At 44.3% G+C, this 17,974-nt stretch overlaps 1 protein-coding gene across 1 annotated transcript in view; it reads right to left on the bottom strand.

Annotated features, from left to right (window-relative positions):
* The window catches only part of LOC107114234 (polypeptide N-acetylgalactosaminyltransferase 18-like), a gene marked incomplete at both ends in the record, with an annotated part of 57,268 nt that overhangs the window by 28,805 nt on the left and 10,489 nt on the right, over window positions 1-17,974 (bottom strand). Inside the window, one exon of the mRNA XM_015415675.1 lies at window positions 17,043-17,157. Within this exon, the coding sequence (XP_015271161.1) occupies window positions 17,043-17,157 (115 nt within the window). The remainder of the gene's footprint in view (window positions 1-17,042; window positions 17,158-17,974) is intronic.

The raw sequence follows: 17,974 nt of genomic DNA, 5'->3' as shown, positions 1-17,974 counted from the left end.
CCAAAACCTCTGCTTGCCTGGCTACAAAGGGAAGGCCTGGAGAGCGACAAACACACACCCGTGACTCCAAGGTGGGTGTACCGGGGGGGCCCTGCAAGGATCGGTCCAAGGGCTGGCTTGTCTAGGCTCCCCGCAGGACAGATCCTTCCAAGGGAAGGCATGGGATGTGGCCTAATATGCTAATGAGCTGTGATGTCAGGGTGTGGCCTAATATGATAATGAGTTTCTGCTGTTGGGTGTGGCCTGTTATGCTAATGAGTTCCTGCTGGGCTATTTCTACAAAAAAAAAGCCCTGAATGTGGTTCTTATATGTGTCCCTTGTGTATCCGTACTGTGGTGTCCAGGAAGTTTATTTCTTGTGTAGAGTAATTCATAATTAGATTAATGGTGGGGTGGAAGTTGTGGAAAGGCTGGTGAAATCTCTCAAGGGCTTCTTTGCCATGGTTTCCAGACAATAAAAATGTCATCAATGAATCTCAGGTTAAGGAGAGGTGCCAATGGGTAGGAGTTCAGAAACTGCTGTTCTAGATCCGCCATGAAAATGTTGGCATACTGTTTGCATACTGTGGAGCCATCCGGGTGCCCATGGCTGTGTCACTGATTTGGAGATATAAGTTCTCACCAAACCTGGGTGAGAATAAACATGCAGAGTCTAGTGACAAGATCTGTTCTGGTGTTGCAAGAGATGAGAATTTATACCTCTACAAGTGAAATTTGCAAGTTCCTTCTCTTTTCAATTCCTTGTAGTGACAATGAGGTTGCAAATTTCAGCTTCACAGCATAAATTGAGTGTTTCCATTTTTCCATTTGTGTTTTGTGTCGTGAAAATTTTGTTTCTCTTAAACTGGGTTAGACCTATCTCTGAATTTTAGCAAAATGAGGACTTCTGAAAGCAAAAACAGCCAGTCTTGATTATGCCACATCTAAAAGCTGAAGTCCAATGTAAATCTTATGCTTAATGAAGGGCTGAATATGATTTCTAGACTGGAAATACAAGCAAACCTTTTAATGAATTGGAAACAGAAAGTGACATTTAAGATTCCACCTTCACAGTATCTTTGATTTCATTATTAATCCAGTAATTTGACTTCAAAATTAATTTGCATCTGTTTTACAAAAAAACAAAACACCAGCCTGATTTAACACATGCTTTAATATGGTTTGTAAACAGCAATTACCCCGTTTCTAAGTAAACTCCAATTAATCAAACCTGTTGGTCTTCCCTTTCTTGTCTAAACACTGTCAGTCTTTGTTCTATTTCTGAAGACTTATTAATTACACTGCTTCAAGGAACATGAATTCACGTAAAATCCTAAATGTTAAGCAGGAGTTGTCAAGATGAGGTCTGATAGAACAAGCTGATTGGGCAGAACTGATTCAAAACCCAAATCTAATTATTTCTAAAGGAAAATATCTCAGCCTCTGTTTAAAATTTGATTCCTGTATTACAAATACATTCAACATGCTGCAAAATGGAAGTATCAGTTCAGAGTTTTCACAAAGCAAAATAAATCCCTTCCTTCCTTCCTTCCTTCCTTCCTTCCTTCCTTCCTTCCTTCCTTCCTTCCTTCCTTCCTCTTTCTTGCCCCCCCGGAGGGGATTTTTATTCCATTTTCTATAGACTACATACAATGAAAAAATAGGGAGGGAACATCTACATCTATGGAGAAAGGAAAGAAAACCACTACTAACTAAAATCCCAAGTATAGGAGATCATTACATCAGCTTATATAAGTGTTAGTCTAAAATGCTTACATTACATTGAACATAGTTGATTAAGCTAAATTATTTATCTTTTTAACCATTTTAACTGTTTAAAGAAAACCCCAAGAGCATCATTTATATCACATGCTTTAAGGCACCATTCAGAGTTCTTCAGCCTTCACTTTATGTTATATTTTCTAATCCTCAATTGGTATTCTCATTTAGGGGCAGCCACCCCTTTTTCTGAAGACACAGAGTCCAGTTCACTGCTAGATTTGCTGTCATCTTCCTCTTTAGCATCCTCAGCTGGTTCTCCCAATTACAATCCCAGGAACTCACGTGCTTTGGAAACAGAGTCAATTTTTTCTTTTTTGTCCTGCAGTTTGAAAATGACGCTTTCAGGGGTTAACCATCTGTAAGAAATGCTGCTTGTTTGTAAAAAAAGGATTAAGTCTTTATACTTCTTCCTCTTCTTCCTTATTTCAAATGGGATGTCTTTTAAAATCCTGATGGTGTTGCCTCCAATTTTCAAGGGTGTTCCTGTTGTTGCTTTCAGGATAGAGTCCCTGACGTGTCTCTTTGAGAATCTAACTACTATCTCGCCAGGCAGATTATTTTTCTTGATATAGACGGAATAGGCCCTGTACACAACATCCATTTCGCTTATAAGGCATTCCGCTTTTAAATCTGTAACTGGAGCTAATGCATCACTCAAAAGTTGTTTTAGATTCTCAGCTTTAGATTCAGGGACCCCTTGGAACTGGAAGACCAGGTTAGCTTTCTCCATTTTCAGTTGTAAAAGTTGAGATTCATCCAAAGCTTGCTTCCTTTCCAGCATTTGCACCTTTTTCTTAACTTTTTTAGAGTTGGCATATATTTCCTTTACTTTCTCAGCTGTTTGCTCCATCTTTTTTGTAGTTTCACACAGTTTTGATTTAGAATTGTCAGCAGCTGATTGATGTTAGTCATCTGGTCCAGTAGAGGGCACAAAGAGTCTGCCAAAAGTTTAGAGAACTCAGTGGTCTCTTCCAGTCATGAGCTCATGCTCCCCGGTGTTTTCACTTTTGGCTGTTTATCTCTCTCCGCTCTTTTCCACGCCATTTTAATGGATTGTTTACTTTTGTCCAAACTTGCAAAAGTCTCTGAAAATCGCCCTACGCCTATCCGTGCTCTGGTAAGGTTTTTAAAACAGATTTCAATGCTTTTAATTCCGTCCCCCCCCCCTGTTAAATCACTTTTTAGTTCATGCGTATGGGAGGGGCCCCTTCTTCGCTCACTTTTCTCACCATTCTCAGGAGGGGGACTTTCTTTTTAAATTGCTGGTGTTTCGCTTTCATTCGACTCACTGTTCATTGTTGGTCATACGACCTCGATCAAAATGCATTTTAAACGCTCGATCTCCGACACTTGTCCCGGTCAGCGGCTCTAGTTCCATTTGGACGCATAGCGGCAGGACTGTCGGGGCAGAAGAGCGCCTCAATTCCCCAGCATTGCGCTGGTGAAGAGGCCACCCTTCAAAACCCCCATGGCTAGGAGCCTTTCACAACGAACCATCGTCTCCCCTCCTAACCGCTAGCACGCAGATCGCACCCCCAAGAGGTCTGGGAGGTGCGTCTGCCAGCGTGTCACCATAAACCAGAAGTCTGCTTGCTTGCTTTTTCAGCATGATGTAGAAATAAAAAAATAGTAGCTATTCAAGACTGACTGATTTTACAAAAATTATACCCTCGCTTTCTGCATTCATAAGACCCACCAAAGCAGCTAACAAATTAAAACATACACAATAAAACCACATCTTAAAAACCATTAAGAACCAGAAGACGTTTCCACCGTGCAGTTACGGCATGTGCAATTAGATGAATTATATATGTTGTCTTTCCTATCCCCTATGAACATTGTTAGTCCCCTGTCTAAGTGTAACTGTAAATCACTTTGAGCCCACTTGTGGGGAAAGCGATTAATACATCGAAAGCATCATCATCATCATCATCATCATCATCATCATCATCATCATCATCATCATCATCATCATCATCACCAACAAAAACACACCGTTAAAACAATAATAGAGCTAAAATACACACGAAAATATAAAAACAACAATTAAAACATTGAACAGGAAGGGATCACTGAGGCAATGCCAGACAAAACAAAAAAGTCTTCACCAGCCCATAAAGGGAAAGACATATATCCCTGGGAAGAGAATTCCATAGCTTTGGTGCCACAACTGAGAAGGCCCTCTTGTGGTTTGCCAGCTGCCTAATCACAAAAAGTGGGGGCCTATGAAGCAGGGCCTTGCAAGATGACTGTGGTGGCTGGGTAGCTTCATAATGGAGTAGGCAATGACGCCGATCCCAAGCCACATCGGGCTTTAAAGGTCAGCACCTTGAACTGTCCCAGAAACAAATTGGGAGCCAATGCAGATGGGCCAAGACTGGAGTGGCAGAGTCCCTAGGACCCACTCCAGTCAACTTTCTGGCTGCAGTATTCTGCACCAATTAAAGTTTCTGAACACATAGCCTCACTTAGAACACATTGCAGTAATCTAATCTAGATGAAACCATGTGTGAAGCTCCTCCCCCCTCAGCTCTGCCTGCTGACTTTCTGCTGTCCTGTCAACAGGGTTGAGGGAGGCTCCTACGAGCCTCAGAATGGGGAAAAGAGGAGGTTGCACCACCTGGTTCTTCATACTTCTCAGGAGTACAGCTCTCCTACACTTTGGAGTTGTGTCCTCCACCTTCCTCCCTGGCCTACGAATGGAGCCTTCCTTTTAAGGAGTAGTAGTTATTCGGTCCCTATGCAAGCTGGTTCTCAATCCCCACAAGGCTCCTCCACCTGCCCCTCCTGGGGTGGGCATTGAGCCCCTCTGCCTGGTGTTACCAGACTGTCCATCTTTGGCTGTCCCTCTTACCTGGCCAGGATTAGTGTCCCCGCCTCTTCCCCACCCCTGCCCTGCCTGTCCTCCACCTGGGCCAGCCACCCTGATTGTCCTTGTTGGGTGATTGTGGGACAGCGACTGAACCTGCTCCTAGGCCAGGCGGACCTTGGGCTTCACTGGGGAGAGCTGGGGCTCATTCCTAGCTGGTGCTGTTACTGTGGCTCTTGCGCTAAGACCCTGGTCCATTCTTCCTTCCAGCATCGATCAAAACTATGGAATACAGCTTTGTTCTTTATCCTCGTTTAGCTCATAGCAGCACCTGCACATTCCATACAACAGAACTTTTCAACGCATGTATCAGGTCTTTGCAGACAGGCAGAGAAACCTGTTATGGGAGATGAGAATGCCCACAGAATATGCCGTGCAATTTCCCTTTGTATAAACCAGACTGGCATTAACCCTACAAGAAAAAATCTTATTTTACCCCTCAGCCCTGACAGTTGGTGTCTTCTGAAAATTCTTTTACACTCAGGGCTACTTTTGGGCAGGAACGCACAGTAACGGAGTTCCGGCTGGCTTCAGAGTTGGCCACGCCCACTACAGCCAAAACCTCTGTGTACCTGGCTACAGAGGGAAGGCCTGGAGAGCGACCCCCCAGTGACTCTGAGGCGGGCGGGCCTCCCCCGTGCCTTCCCCAGCCTGTCCAAGGGCCAGACAGCCCGGGCTCCCCGCAGCCACGGGGCGCCCGGGCAGGCCAAGGGAAGGCAGTTTAAACTGCCTCCCCTCTCCTCCAAGGGCCGGGGCGTGCGGGCAAGCCAAGGGAAGGCATGGGGTGTGGTCTAATATGCTAATGAGCTGTGCTGTCTGGGGTGTGGCCTAATATGCTAATGAGTTCCTGCTGGCCTTTTTCTACAAAAATAGCCCTGTTTACACTTACATTTGTGCTATTCCTTCAATCTTCACTAAATGACCAACCCCTCTGGGCCATCACAAAAGCAGTGTAACTAGGCCACCCACAGAGGAGGTAGCTGTCTCTACATACTGGGGGGAGGATTTCCAACATATAATAGATAATTCTATTATTATGCTTATGCTTATTTCATTTTAATCCCATATGTCCTACAATGACTTTAGAGTGATGCTCATTGTTCTCCCCTCTCTTTCATCCTTAATCCTGTGCAGGAGGTTAGGCTGAGAGCAAGTTGGGGGAGGGGGAGAGGGAAGCACACAGCCCGAGTCCAAACAGAAGAAAAAAAGATAAAGAAACAATGAGTTTTATAGCAAAAACGAAAACGCTTTTAGGTAATTTGATTGGTCCCTAATCTTAAAACTCATTAATTACTCATAGTCTTCACTAATTACCAAACAGACTTCACTTCAGATTAATTATGCACTTACAAAGCATTCTCAATCAAAAAGGAATGCATGGATTTCCCTCCACCCCCCCAAAAAAAACATTGCCAGTGTTTTATTTCCTTTCACTTTAGTTAATTGCTTCATTGTGTACATTTAAATTTGTGTTTGTTCTCCAAGGATTAATTTTACACCCCGCTTCACACACTATAAAACTTCTACAATGTGTTGTTAAGCTATGTAGCTTATAGGTGTGTGTGTGTGCGCACCAATCCAGATAATAACATGTTCTGTTGCCAGATTTCTAGCACTTATGTTTTCTCTATGCTAGTTCAGAGATTGGTTTGCATTCACCATCTTGTATTTTAATGTTTACTGTTTTGTATTTTATATTATATTTGTCTTGACTTTGCTCGAGACCTTTGGCCACAGGAGCATAATAATAAAAGGAAAAGGTGTACATGTGCGGGGTGCATGACTGCAAGAAGCCTCACCAAGGATTATGTTACTGCGGGATAGCCGTTTCAAGGGTCACTCGAGGCAGGAAGATTCACTCAGCTATGCTGCATTATATCCATCAGCTGCAGTACTTAGCAGAATAACTAACACTTTAGTCTTCCTATTGACAAGTTTATGTCATGAGAAGGAAGCAGGAGACCGTAACTGTTCATTTTTCAAACACTTGATTTCTGCCTTCTTCAGTGCCCAGGGTGATCTGTTGTGTCTGCAATCTTGTATTAGTGACAGGAACAGCTCTATACTGCTGCTCTGTAGTCAGCTTTATCAATAAATCACAGAAACATGTAACATCAAAAAGAGAGGCAATTAGAAAAGAGATCTCTCCACTCACCAAAAGTCATATCAAAAAGCCTGGGTAAAAGAAATCGGTTAACTTCTTATCAGTGTGCATGTGAACCCGCACATACATGAAAGAGATTCAAATGAACTGAAGACAATATTCAAATTAACTGCAGAAAACGGCATACTCCACTTCTGGAGTTAATTTTAGGCATCAGTTTGGATAAAGGAACTCAACAGGGGAAACTGATCTCTAGGGGAAAATGAGGTGGTCAACAGCTTCAGGAAAGTCTATACCAGGGTCTCCAATCTTTTTGAGCCTGCAGACATATCTGAAATTCTGACATGGCATGTTGAGCACAGCGACAAAATGGCCGCCATTAAATGACTGCCACAAGAATCAGAGCCAGCCACTAAATGATTGCACAGCTTAATTTCACTAACACAGTGTAGATCCTTGTGCTGCTAAAGAAACATTTTTTTAAAAAAAAAAAATCTGCGCACCCAATCAAATTTCCAATAGCCATTCTTGCTTTTCTAAGAAAGAAAAACACCTCTCGATAAAAAAAAAAATCGGCAGTGTTGACACCAGCACAAAGCACCTTTGTGACACCCTTGTGGATTCAACTGAAGATCAATAGTAGAACATATTATGGGAGTAACAGAGGTGAAATAATATGATGTGAACGGGACACGGAAAGGTAAGTGTTGATGTCAAGGGAAAATGTTATGTACCTCTTGCAAAACCAGGAGATCTGGTAAGGCTACTTACAATGTTGGCTTTGTTAGGGTGCCTGGGGAAATGGTCTCGCCAACACTACAGCTGAAATCCCCTTTAGCTGCATATAGTAGCAATGACTACTGTGCTATTAATCAATCACTGTTAACTTTCAATCTTCATCAAAACAGATAAGTGCATTTGTGCATATGAGGAATTCAGCCCCTATTTCCGCCCCCCTATTATGTCAAAAACAGACTTTCCCTTCAATAAAGCAGCAAATTCTTATTTCAGTGAGTATATACAAGCAAGGCATATGAAATTCCCAATTTTTTTAGTGTGCCCTCTTGTCATTTATTATGGGCCAAGGGGGTGGGGGCTTCACCGCATATCAAGTGGTGTTCTGTCAATCACCTTTTGCTGTCTCGGGGGACCTTTAAATAATACGATCCCATCTCATCCCCAGAAGTAGAGAGAGCATAAAGATGATTCATAGGTGAACTGGCAGTGCTGTCTCTCTGTGTAATTATGCATGTGGTAGCTTCAGGAAGCCTGCTAAGGCATTCATGGGGAAAAGAGGGGGGAAGAGAAAATTATGCCACTGGAGGCTTGACACAAACAAATAGAACAAGCCACAGAGAGCAACTTTACACAGAATGAGATGCAATGGAAGCACAGAGAGATGGAAGAAAGTAATTTCTGTTCCATTATCAAAATAGGTCTGTTTCTATGGCAAAATGACAATAATTTCAAAATCACATCCCTGAGTACTACCGTCAACAGTGCCTGTGAGATTCAAGATACAAAGTCTTTTTGCACTTATTCTGCTCACATGGAAAACTTCTATAGCCTTCATCTAAGTCTAAGTCCAAGCAACTGGTTCATACATCAAGATCCATGTATAGAATTTCCAGTCTTTTTTTATTTTCTTGGCAAGGCTCTTTTGTGATTAACTACTGGGGCGGTGGAGACAGGAGAAAATTGGAACGCCAGCCGCCTAGTGTAAGACCTCTGCTATGAGCTGTCTCTGCTGCACCCCTTGCTGGTGTCCAGAGGCAAGAGCCAAAGGGCTCTTGGCCTGAGAGTCGGAACCTGGATGAGAGAGGAAAATCTGCAGGCAGAGAGTGAGAGTGAGCACGAGAGTGAGAGAAGAAGAAGAAGAGAAGAGATTGGATTTATACCCCGCCTTTCACTACCCAAGGGAGTCTCAGAGCAGCTTACAAACTCCTCTCCCTTCCCCTCCCCACAACAGACACCCTGTGAGGTAGGTGGGGCTGAGAGAGCTCTTGACAGAAACTGCTCTTTTTCAAGGACAGCTCTTATCAGAGCTACGGCTTGCCCAAGGTCATCCAGCCAGGTGCAAGTGGAGGAGTGGGGAATCAAACCCGGTTCTCCCAGATTAGAGTCCGCGCACTTAACCACTACACCCGACTGGCTACACCAGAGTGAGTGCGAGAGTGAGAACCGTTGTTAGTTTACAATGTATTTTTATATTGTAGGATGATTCCTCTACTGGAGAGAAAAGCAGCTTAAACTGACTAAATACATAAACAGAAATACCTGTTTGTGGCAGGAATGAGAGGAGAGTGTGATAGGAGAACAGGTGGAAGTGTTAAGAAGAATCACTTGGGAACTGGTGTGTTGTGGGACGGTTGGCATACCCCCCCCCCAGGTCAGTTTCAGATTCTGGTGGGCTTCAAGCAGCGTGCCCAGCCCCCTCTCCCTCCCCTCTGCTTGCCACTGCGCCCTCCCCACTTACACCTCCCTGCTCACCTGCCTGCATTCTCCTCCCCCACTTACCTGATCGCATTCCAGCCCTCCCGTGCTCTCACACAGTGCATGTAGCCAGAAGTGGGAGTGCTAGAAGGGCTCATGCTAAGCAGATGGGCAGCCGGGAAGGCAAACAGTGGTGGCAGTGGGCCTCCACTGGAAGACCTGGGCCTTGTCAGCTGCCCCAGCTCAGGGTTTGCTGACGTTGGCCCTGATACCCCCCTGACAGGTAAGGAGTGGTCTGCAAAGGAACACGTACGGAGGGAACGATCCACTCCCCCTACAAGTGACTGAACTATTGGAAAGTTAATAGCTAATGGCTCCCATCATGCAGTTTTGAATTGGCAAACGGCCAGAGGGGGATGTTTGCAAGGGTGTGTAGTTATTTATTTAGAAACAATGTTGTTCACAATGTGTCTTCAACAATGTTCTGCTCAGGATTGGAGAGTGTTGCTTTCCTCTGACGTCCTGATGCTTGTATACAGCTCATTTTATGGTTATTTGCATTCAGTTAACAGTTACGTTTGCATGTTTAGCGGCCATGATCAGCTCATTTTCATAAAATGGAAATAACAGTAATCAAATCTGCCTACAATAGATGGTGTAATTATGTAGTCATAAATAATATATTTGGTGCATACATCATGCATTAATTATTATTCATATATGCTCCAAGCTATTGATGCCATAAGTCTGCAAAATGTTCTGTAAAGACAAACATCATTTGGGCACCACTGAAAAACTATAGCACAAGGAGGCCGGTTACTGCAGTGTGGCTGTGAACTGCTTCTGCACACTGTTGCATAGCACAATTGTGACGGAAAGTTTCAGCAAATGATCTGCTGTTTCCATAGTTATCCAGACAGATGAAGATATTTCTTGTGACAGGGCAGAAAAGGATAATTTTTGCTTGGTAGCAGCAAAGTGACTGTCCCCAGTCAGAAAACACATGCTAAAGTATAACAGTTTTTGGCATGGTTTGGATAATACTCTTTTCCAGCCTACTCGCAAGGTGGCCTGGCCCACCTTTGGGTGTAACATTCACACAGTGTGTAAAATCCAGTTGTGTATAGGATGGGAAGACACAATTTCCCCATTCCCCTTCATAGGGTGAACTGGGGAAACTACTAGTCAAACCAGCTTCAGTCTTTCTTTGATTCATATTGCTCTACACTCACAAAATTGTTTTCATTTGAGCAGTAATGACAGAGAGGAATGGGCTCACAATGGACACTAAATGCAAAACTAAAAGCAACAACAAAAAATGGGATAGTGCCACATCCCTACTCCCAAGACACCTGATCTCCTGTTAAATAGCAGACCCGAGGAGTAAGACCACCAATAGCAAGAAATCATAGAATGTTAGAGTTGGAAGGGACCTTGCAGGTCATCTAGTCCAACCCCCTGCACTCTGCAGGAGCATAGCCAAAAGATAGCCCTACAACATACCCGAAAGATGGTAATCCAGCTTCCACTTGAAAACATCCAGCGAAGGAGCATCCACCACCTCCCGAGGCAGACTGTTCCAGTGCTCAACCACGCTTACAGTTAGGAAGTTTTTCCTGATATTTAGCCGGTAACGACCCCCTTGTAATTTCCACCCATTAGATCTAGTCTTGCAATCTGGAGCAAGAGAGAATAGATCCGCTCCCTCTTCTACAATGACAGCCCTTCAAATACTTGAAGACTGCAATCATGTCCCCTCTACGCCTTCTCTTTCCCAGACTAAACATAAATATCCTTTTCTCAGCTGAAAGAAACTAAGCCACAATACTCTTCAGATGGTTTTTGATACCTCCTAATCTTGAAACAATCCATATTTCTGTTAGTAGAAATTGCCGGAGGGTTTATCAAATGAAAGGGAATGATTTCACGCGTACCGAGAACGTGTAATCATGCAGAATTTTGTAAGGATGTCCTAAGGTCACATCTTCAATGATTAGCTTTTCTATTTCACTTGTTACTTTTTAGTAGCAGTTCAGTCCCTTTGGGGATTTATTGGAATTTTAGACATATACCACGAGGCATAATGCTGCCTCTCAGCTCTTATTAGGTAATGATGTATCTAAATCCCTTGTCAGCTGTTATTCTCCTGGAGGGCTGCTTTAAGAAAGGAGTGAGGGATAAAGAGCCCAAGTGTCAAGCTCCCTCCTTTAAAGTGGCTTTGTCTCAAGTTCTGTAGCTGCACATGTCAATTTTACTATTCCTTTTTAGCTTGTAAATGAGAATGGGAAGAACAAGTGGACCAGATTTGGCCCAGCGCAGGTGAATCTCTCAGATTTCGCCCGATGCCTCTAATTGTTGATCCTCTAAGGTACAACGATAGTTTTATATGCTGATCTTTTCACCATGTATTGGAATAATGTCTGTTCATTCTCGTACGATTCAAGATATCATATGGGCACAACTGAAGAAGCCCATGCTTAGCTACAGGTTTGCTTTTAGATCAGGGGCAAAAGGAAAGAGATAGGTCTGCATCGAATAGCACTAACAACAATTTGCTTCCCTAAAAGTTAAAGCCTGCATTGTAAATCCTGGTATTATGCAGGTTATTTTAAGCACTGCGTGGAAAGTTGGTGACACACTGCTAAGATTATTTGTCCATTACAGCACTGCAGTTTGTTTTGATGCAGCTGGAAATTGAAATTCTCATCAGGATAGAATCAAGAGTCTGCTTCCATTGCTCGTGATGGTGTTTTAAAAGATGAAAGCATTTGGTTTTATTTCGCGGGTTATTCTGGTTTCTCTGGAGACTGTGGAAAAGAGATATTGGGAAATTAAAGCAATGCCAGGGCCTTATTTAAGTGATCCGGCAGACCCCAAAGTTTCAATTACACAGAGGCTTGTGCTTTTCTCCAGACCTGTCTGTCAAAGTGATCTTCAGCCATTAACTTCAGCACAAGCTAAGCAAAGCTGACTGGCTAGTATATTACTTGAGAGCTTTGGGGCCATATTCTGTCATGCAAATTATTACGAAAGCCTCATGGGTAGCATTGATCAAACTCCTTGCCAGGATAAAGAAACAGTAAGTCGTTCAGTTCAAAAATCAAAGTGTCATCTATTCTGAAGCACGGCACACAAGCTGAAGCAGCTTTTAGGAGTGGCCTCATGTTGACTCCTGACCCTCTGCCAGAGGATGTTCCTAACTCTTGTCTGTAATGTAACTGAACTTGCCCTTTTATCTGTTGCAGTAAAGCTTCAGCTTTGACTAGTGAGAAGGGAATTGGGGAGTGTGAAATGACAGCTTCTATAGTCCTTTTCACAGCCTCAACACTATACTCAAAGACATCCCTACTACTTATTTATAGCCACCTGTCTTTGCCTTTAGACCTGCAATCCAGGCAATGCAAGCCTCATGTGAAAAGATGCTGTTCAGTATAAATTACTGGGACCAGAAGCATTCACACTGTGTTTGGTGGAACTCTACAGTTCATGGGGCGCCATCAGGCTGTTCTCAGTATAAAGACCAGATACTTGAATGACTGCTAGCACAACACTACAGAGATCTTCTGAAAAATGTAATCGTCATTAAAATGGGCACACATGGGGCCTGAAAAGTCAAGGCAGTGTTTTGTAGGAACCAACAGTGCAACCTATGACAGGTCCTAGAATCTTCTGGAATACCCAAGAGTTTCTCATTAGACAAGCTGATGTGGATAGATTTCCCTAAAGGTAGAATGATCAAAACTGTGGATATATACTCTTTACACAAAACCCCATGCAAATGTAATACCCAGAAATCCTGGCACTGCCAGCATAAGTCCATGCCCAAAGGAGTGCATGGCTTCCTAGGAAATAGTACACACCATAACCTTCTATTTGTCTTCCTGTCTAGTGAAACCCACTGCACTGTGAAGACGTGTGTTCAAGTCCATGGAAGTGTTTAATAGCTTAAAACTATTTTAATCTTTGAGATGCCACAAGACTTCTTTGTTATTATAGAATTGGTTCACATGTAATGACAAACCGTGACTCAGCCTTCTGTTCCTCTCTCCCACTCCCTTTTCCCATTTTGTTGTCTAGTTCATCGGGTTACTTCCTGTTCATCACAAACCAGCATTTGTCATTACACCCAAACCCACAAACAATGGTTTATACTTGCCCTCCAAACCAGGATTGGAAACCAGCTTTCAACCATGATTTGATAGCCTGGTTTGAAAGGCAATCTCAAAGCAGAGTTTGCCAGTTTGGATGTAATGGCAACTTAAGTTTTGCTGTAAGGAACTACTGAAACTGGAGTGTGCAAGGGAAAGACAGAGGGGATGTTGAGCACAGGAACACAAGACGTGGAGAAAATGTTAGGTAAGAATATTTTGTGAGGGAAGACCCTAAAGGTCCCATTTCAAACATCAGTTACGATCACAAACAGGTATATTGGCAAAGTTAAATACTGGCCCCGGTCACATGGCAAAGTTGCCGCGGGAGAGGCACGGGAGTCCTGTGGATTTTCCGGGCATGATCACATCCCAACATCTGGGAAGCGCAGTGCTCCCGTGGTGAACCCGTGGCTTCCCGCCGAAGGTGCGGATTAAAAAACTAGTACTTACGAGGTACTAGTTTCCGAAAACCATGGGCCAAGGGCGGGCATCTGATCGTGTTTCTGGTGGACTTACGTGGCATCCGGCGCCCGTCTCTGCAGGTTGCGCAACAGCGCCCAACAGCGCATGCGCACAAAGAGCGATTGCTAGTGCGACTGCGCAGTGCGGCTTCTGTGCCGCGCTGCAGGATACCCATCTGGTCAGCATCTCCCCCCTAACCACGGGACCTCGACCAGGATGTGTGCTCGGGCGGCCGCGCATTAGTTTCCTCCGGGGCAATTAGCCACGCCTTCCCCCCACGATATCCAGTCCGTGTGACCGGGGCCACTATATAGTTATATTATTTAAGTAAATGTTTAGCCTTAAGAGATCAACAGTTTTCCTGAGGAGTGTGTGTGGGGTAGGGATAGGAACTGGGACCTACTTAAAACATGAGCTATGCCAGAAGTGAAATGTCTTGTGTAGAGGGATACCTGCAGCCAGGGCTATTTTTTGGCAGGCATGCACCGGAACGGAGTTCCGGCTGGCTCCCGAGTTGGCCACGCCCAGCAGGAACTCATTAGCATAATAAGCCACACCCAACAGCAGGAACTCATTAGGATTGGCTACATTAGGGGGGTGTGGCCTAACATGCAAAGGAGTTCCTGCTACAAAAAAAGCCCTGGGTTTTGACAACAACAAACAAGGTAAACAGAATAAGAAGCAAAAGGTGGGTGTGGCTGGATGACCACACTTCTGGCAACATGGGGCTGCGGCCTAATATGCTAATGAGCTGTGGTGCCAGGGTGTGGCCTGATATGCTAATGAGTTTCAGCTGTTGGGTTTGGCATATTATGCTAATTAGTTCTTGCTGGGCTTTTTCTACAAAAAAAAGAGCCCTGCCTGCAGCCCTCTTGGTCCACTTCACTGGCTCCGATGTACAGTTCCTAGAATCTCCAGGTAAAGGATCTCGGGCAGCAAGCTTTGGGGAAAACCCTTGCTTGAAACCAAGACAGAGCAAGCAATTCTGAGTTAGGTCTAACCCAGTGTAAGGCAGTTTCTATGTTCATTCAAAGGTAGAGAGGATCATATGTCTGGCCACGGGACTCATTCCCAGCAGGATTCTCAGTCAAGGATTCATTCTGGAAAGGAAGGAGTACTATCTAGGTGCCTGGGAAGAAGAGGGCCATTCCTGTCAACACTGATGAGATGTCACTGTTTCTGAAATTGTCTGGGTTATGGTTTGATGCTGGCTCTTCTTTAAGGCTGCACAATCACTTCTATTTTCCCCATGGTGCTTTCCACGCACTTTTACACAGCTGGGCTGCTTCTCCCCTGGAATCAGCAATCTAGTAGATGTGGTGGGACGGAGGTGTTCCCCAACATAGCCCTTGCAATAGGCAGGCACGGACAGAAGCTATTAAGCTGCCTGCATGCCCTGCAGGAATACTTCACTTTTATGAGCAAGCAGGCAGGCAGGTAGAGAGGCAGATACCCAAGCTTTCTGGAAGACTTTATAGATTTTATTTTTATACACCCCATTGATGGAAGCTTTATACCCTTCCACTGTTAAACAAACAAACATTCTCCTAAGATCTATGTGGAAGGCTATGCAAGAGAGAGCTGCTGATTCAGGATCTGAAATTTCTCAATGTCCAGGGGTCATTTCGTAGAAAAAGAGCTAGGGGGACTCATTAGCATAACTCATTAGCATATGCCACACCCGCTGACATCACTGGAAGTGTGTCCTCCCCACAGCCGGCGGCGACCTCCAGCGGGCACCAGCAGGGAGCTCCAGGCCCCGCCCTCCCGCACCTCACCCGGGGGGATGGCGTCCCCCCGCGTCCCCCCCCAAATGACCCCTGTCAATGTCTATTATTTCCTATAAAAGCTCTAACAAGCCCTGGATCAGGCCGTGGCTCACGAAGGCCCTATTCGCAATTACCATCAAGCAAAAAGAGCTGTGTTTATTTCCACCCCTTGTATGCTACTTCCACCTCAGGAGGTTTACAGGGGGCAGCAGCTATTTTATGGTGGGAACTAACTGCTAACCATAACCTTGCTCTCTTTCCTGAAACATGGAGATGGTGCCATATTGGGAAATGGTGGTAAAAGCCACAGGTGGCATGTCAAAAACCCACGTGTGGCTTAAAGACACTGCTCCACATAATAGAATAGTTCAGAGACCCCTCGCCTCCCATGAAACCAGTGAAATACTGACGTAATTGACAGAAGCTGGAAGTACTTAGTACAAAAATGCCAAATGGGACAATCCCAATTGGTTGGATACCTTCTGGTTGAATGACAGGCCTGTCATGCACATAATTGCTCATGCTAAGGCACTTTCTCCCCTTGCTGCTCCATCCCCACCCACCTCCCATTGCCTGAGAAAATGAAACCAAACAACGAGGAGTGAGAATTGTCAGACTGAAATGTTTTCACCTTCATCTAAATGTCAGGAATAATTTAGGTCCAATCAGAAACCTTTCTAATATTTTCAAAAGGAGCATAAGTCAGGCTAGAACTTCTGTGTGACTGCATATACCCAGAGGTCATTTCGGGGGGGAACGCAGTTCCCTGGGTGAGGTGCAGGGGGGCGGGGCACATGACGAACCCCCGCCCCCTGCTTCCAGCCGCCCCGCTTCCAGCCCTCATTCAGCCAGAAGGAAGCGGGAGAAGAGGGAGGGTAAGTTGCTTCCTCCCCTCCTCTCCCGCCCCCTGCCTGCCTGGGGCCAGGGAGGGCCTTGGCGGGGCTTCCTCGTACTACCGCCGGCCTTGCAGGTCCACCGCCGGGCCCCTGATGTCAGGGGGTGTGGCATATGCTAATGAGTTATGCTAATAAGTTCCCCTAGCTCTTTTTCTATAAAATGACCCCCGCATATACCTATCAAGGTTTCAAAAACTTATGGGAAACAGGGCAGACATCTTAATTCAATTAAAGAATGGGAGGAGAAATCTAATTCAGGGGAGGGTGGGGTTGGTTCGTTTTTGTTTTTGCACAGGTCCCAAAAGAAAGATTAATTGGTTTCTCCTGCAACATGATGAGAAAGTGTAAAAGATCTCAGGTTTTTATTCCTCTATAGAAATTCAAAATGCTTAAGGAATCAGCTCAGCAATAAATCATTTCTACCTTCTGCATCTTTCCACTTTATCAATAGTCTAATTGCCTAGATGAAAATAGTCAATGGTTAACAAAGGCTTATCTGGCTGTTGCAAAATGTGACATATCGTACCTTTTTGGTTCTTCGATCCTGACCTCATTTGAGCCATCTAAACAACCAACTTATTCCTGACAGTTTCTTACCCTGATCCCAAGCTCCACATTTTCACCTCCATACACCTCCATGCCTTCATCGAGTAGACCAATTTCTTGGAAATACTCGCGGTCTACTATGAAGCATCCAATCAGTGCAGGGCTCCTACATGAAAATAACCAAACAACAGCAAACATTAACACATATGAATTTAGCCAGTGGAGTTAATGTTAACTGTGCTGATCTCACTTGAGGTGCTCTAACAGCACTGCAAACAAGTTTGATGATCAAATGTCTTATTTGCAAAACTGAATTATCCCAGTCACGTCTATTTATGTCTTTCCTTCATTCTGATGTTTGATTTCTTAAAAATATGTTATCTACTAGTGAGAAAATCCATATGTCAGTGTAGCAGAATGGTTAGAGTATTGGGCTATGAGCTGGTAGATGCAGGTTCCAATCCCCCACTCTGCCATGGGTCCCCTTGGTCTAGTCACATACTCCTAACCTACCTCACAGGGCTGTTGTGAGGATACAATGGAGGAGAGATGTAAGGCACTTTGGTTCCCCACTGGGGAGGAAGATGAGGTATAAAATGAAATAAAGATACAAATCAATATGCTGACACTAAAACTAGATTCTGCTATCTATCTGGATATTCGTTTATGTTCTACTTAATAACCGAGTGCTGTCAAGTCACAGCGATTTATGATGCTTCTGAGCACTGACAAGCTTGGGCTAGTCAGCACTATTCAGTCTGCTGTGTCCTATTCATTGCACTGTTATTCTGTTACGCCTCCAAAATGGCTTTGCACGAGACTCCTAGGCAGCATATCATCCAAGTACCGACCTAAGTGAGACCTCCATCGTTTCAGCAATTAGCAACATCATTTGCGATCAGTCCAGGATTATAGCTTCAGGTGTTTTTGAGATAACTGCGATATGAGACGTGAAACTCGGATGCCCCAAAGGCTTCACTGTG

Source organism: Gekko japonicus, unplaced genomic scaffold, assembly GCF_001447785.1.
Source record: "Gekko japonicus isolate JY-2015 unplaced genomic scaffold, Gekko_japonicus_V1.1 scaffold3792, whole genome shotgun sequence".
Taxonomy (NCBI): Eukaryota; Metazoa; Chordata; class Lepidosauria; order Squamata; family Gekkonidae; genus Gekko; species Gekko japonicus.
This window is presented reverse-complemented; position numbering and strand designations above follow the sequence as displayed.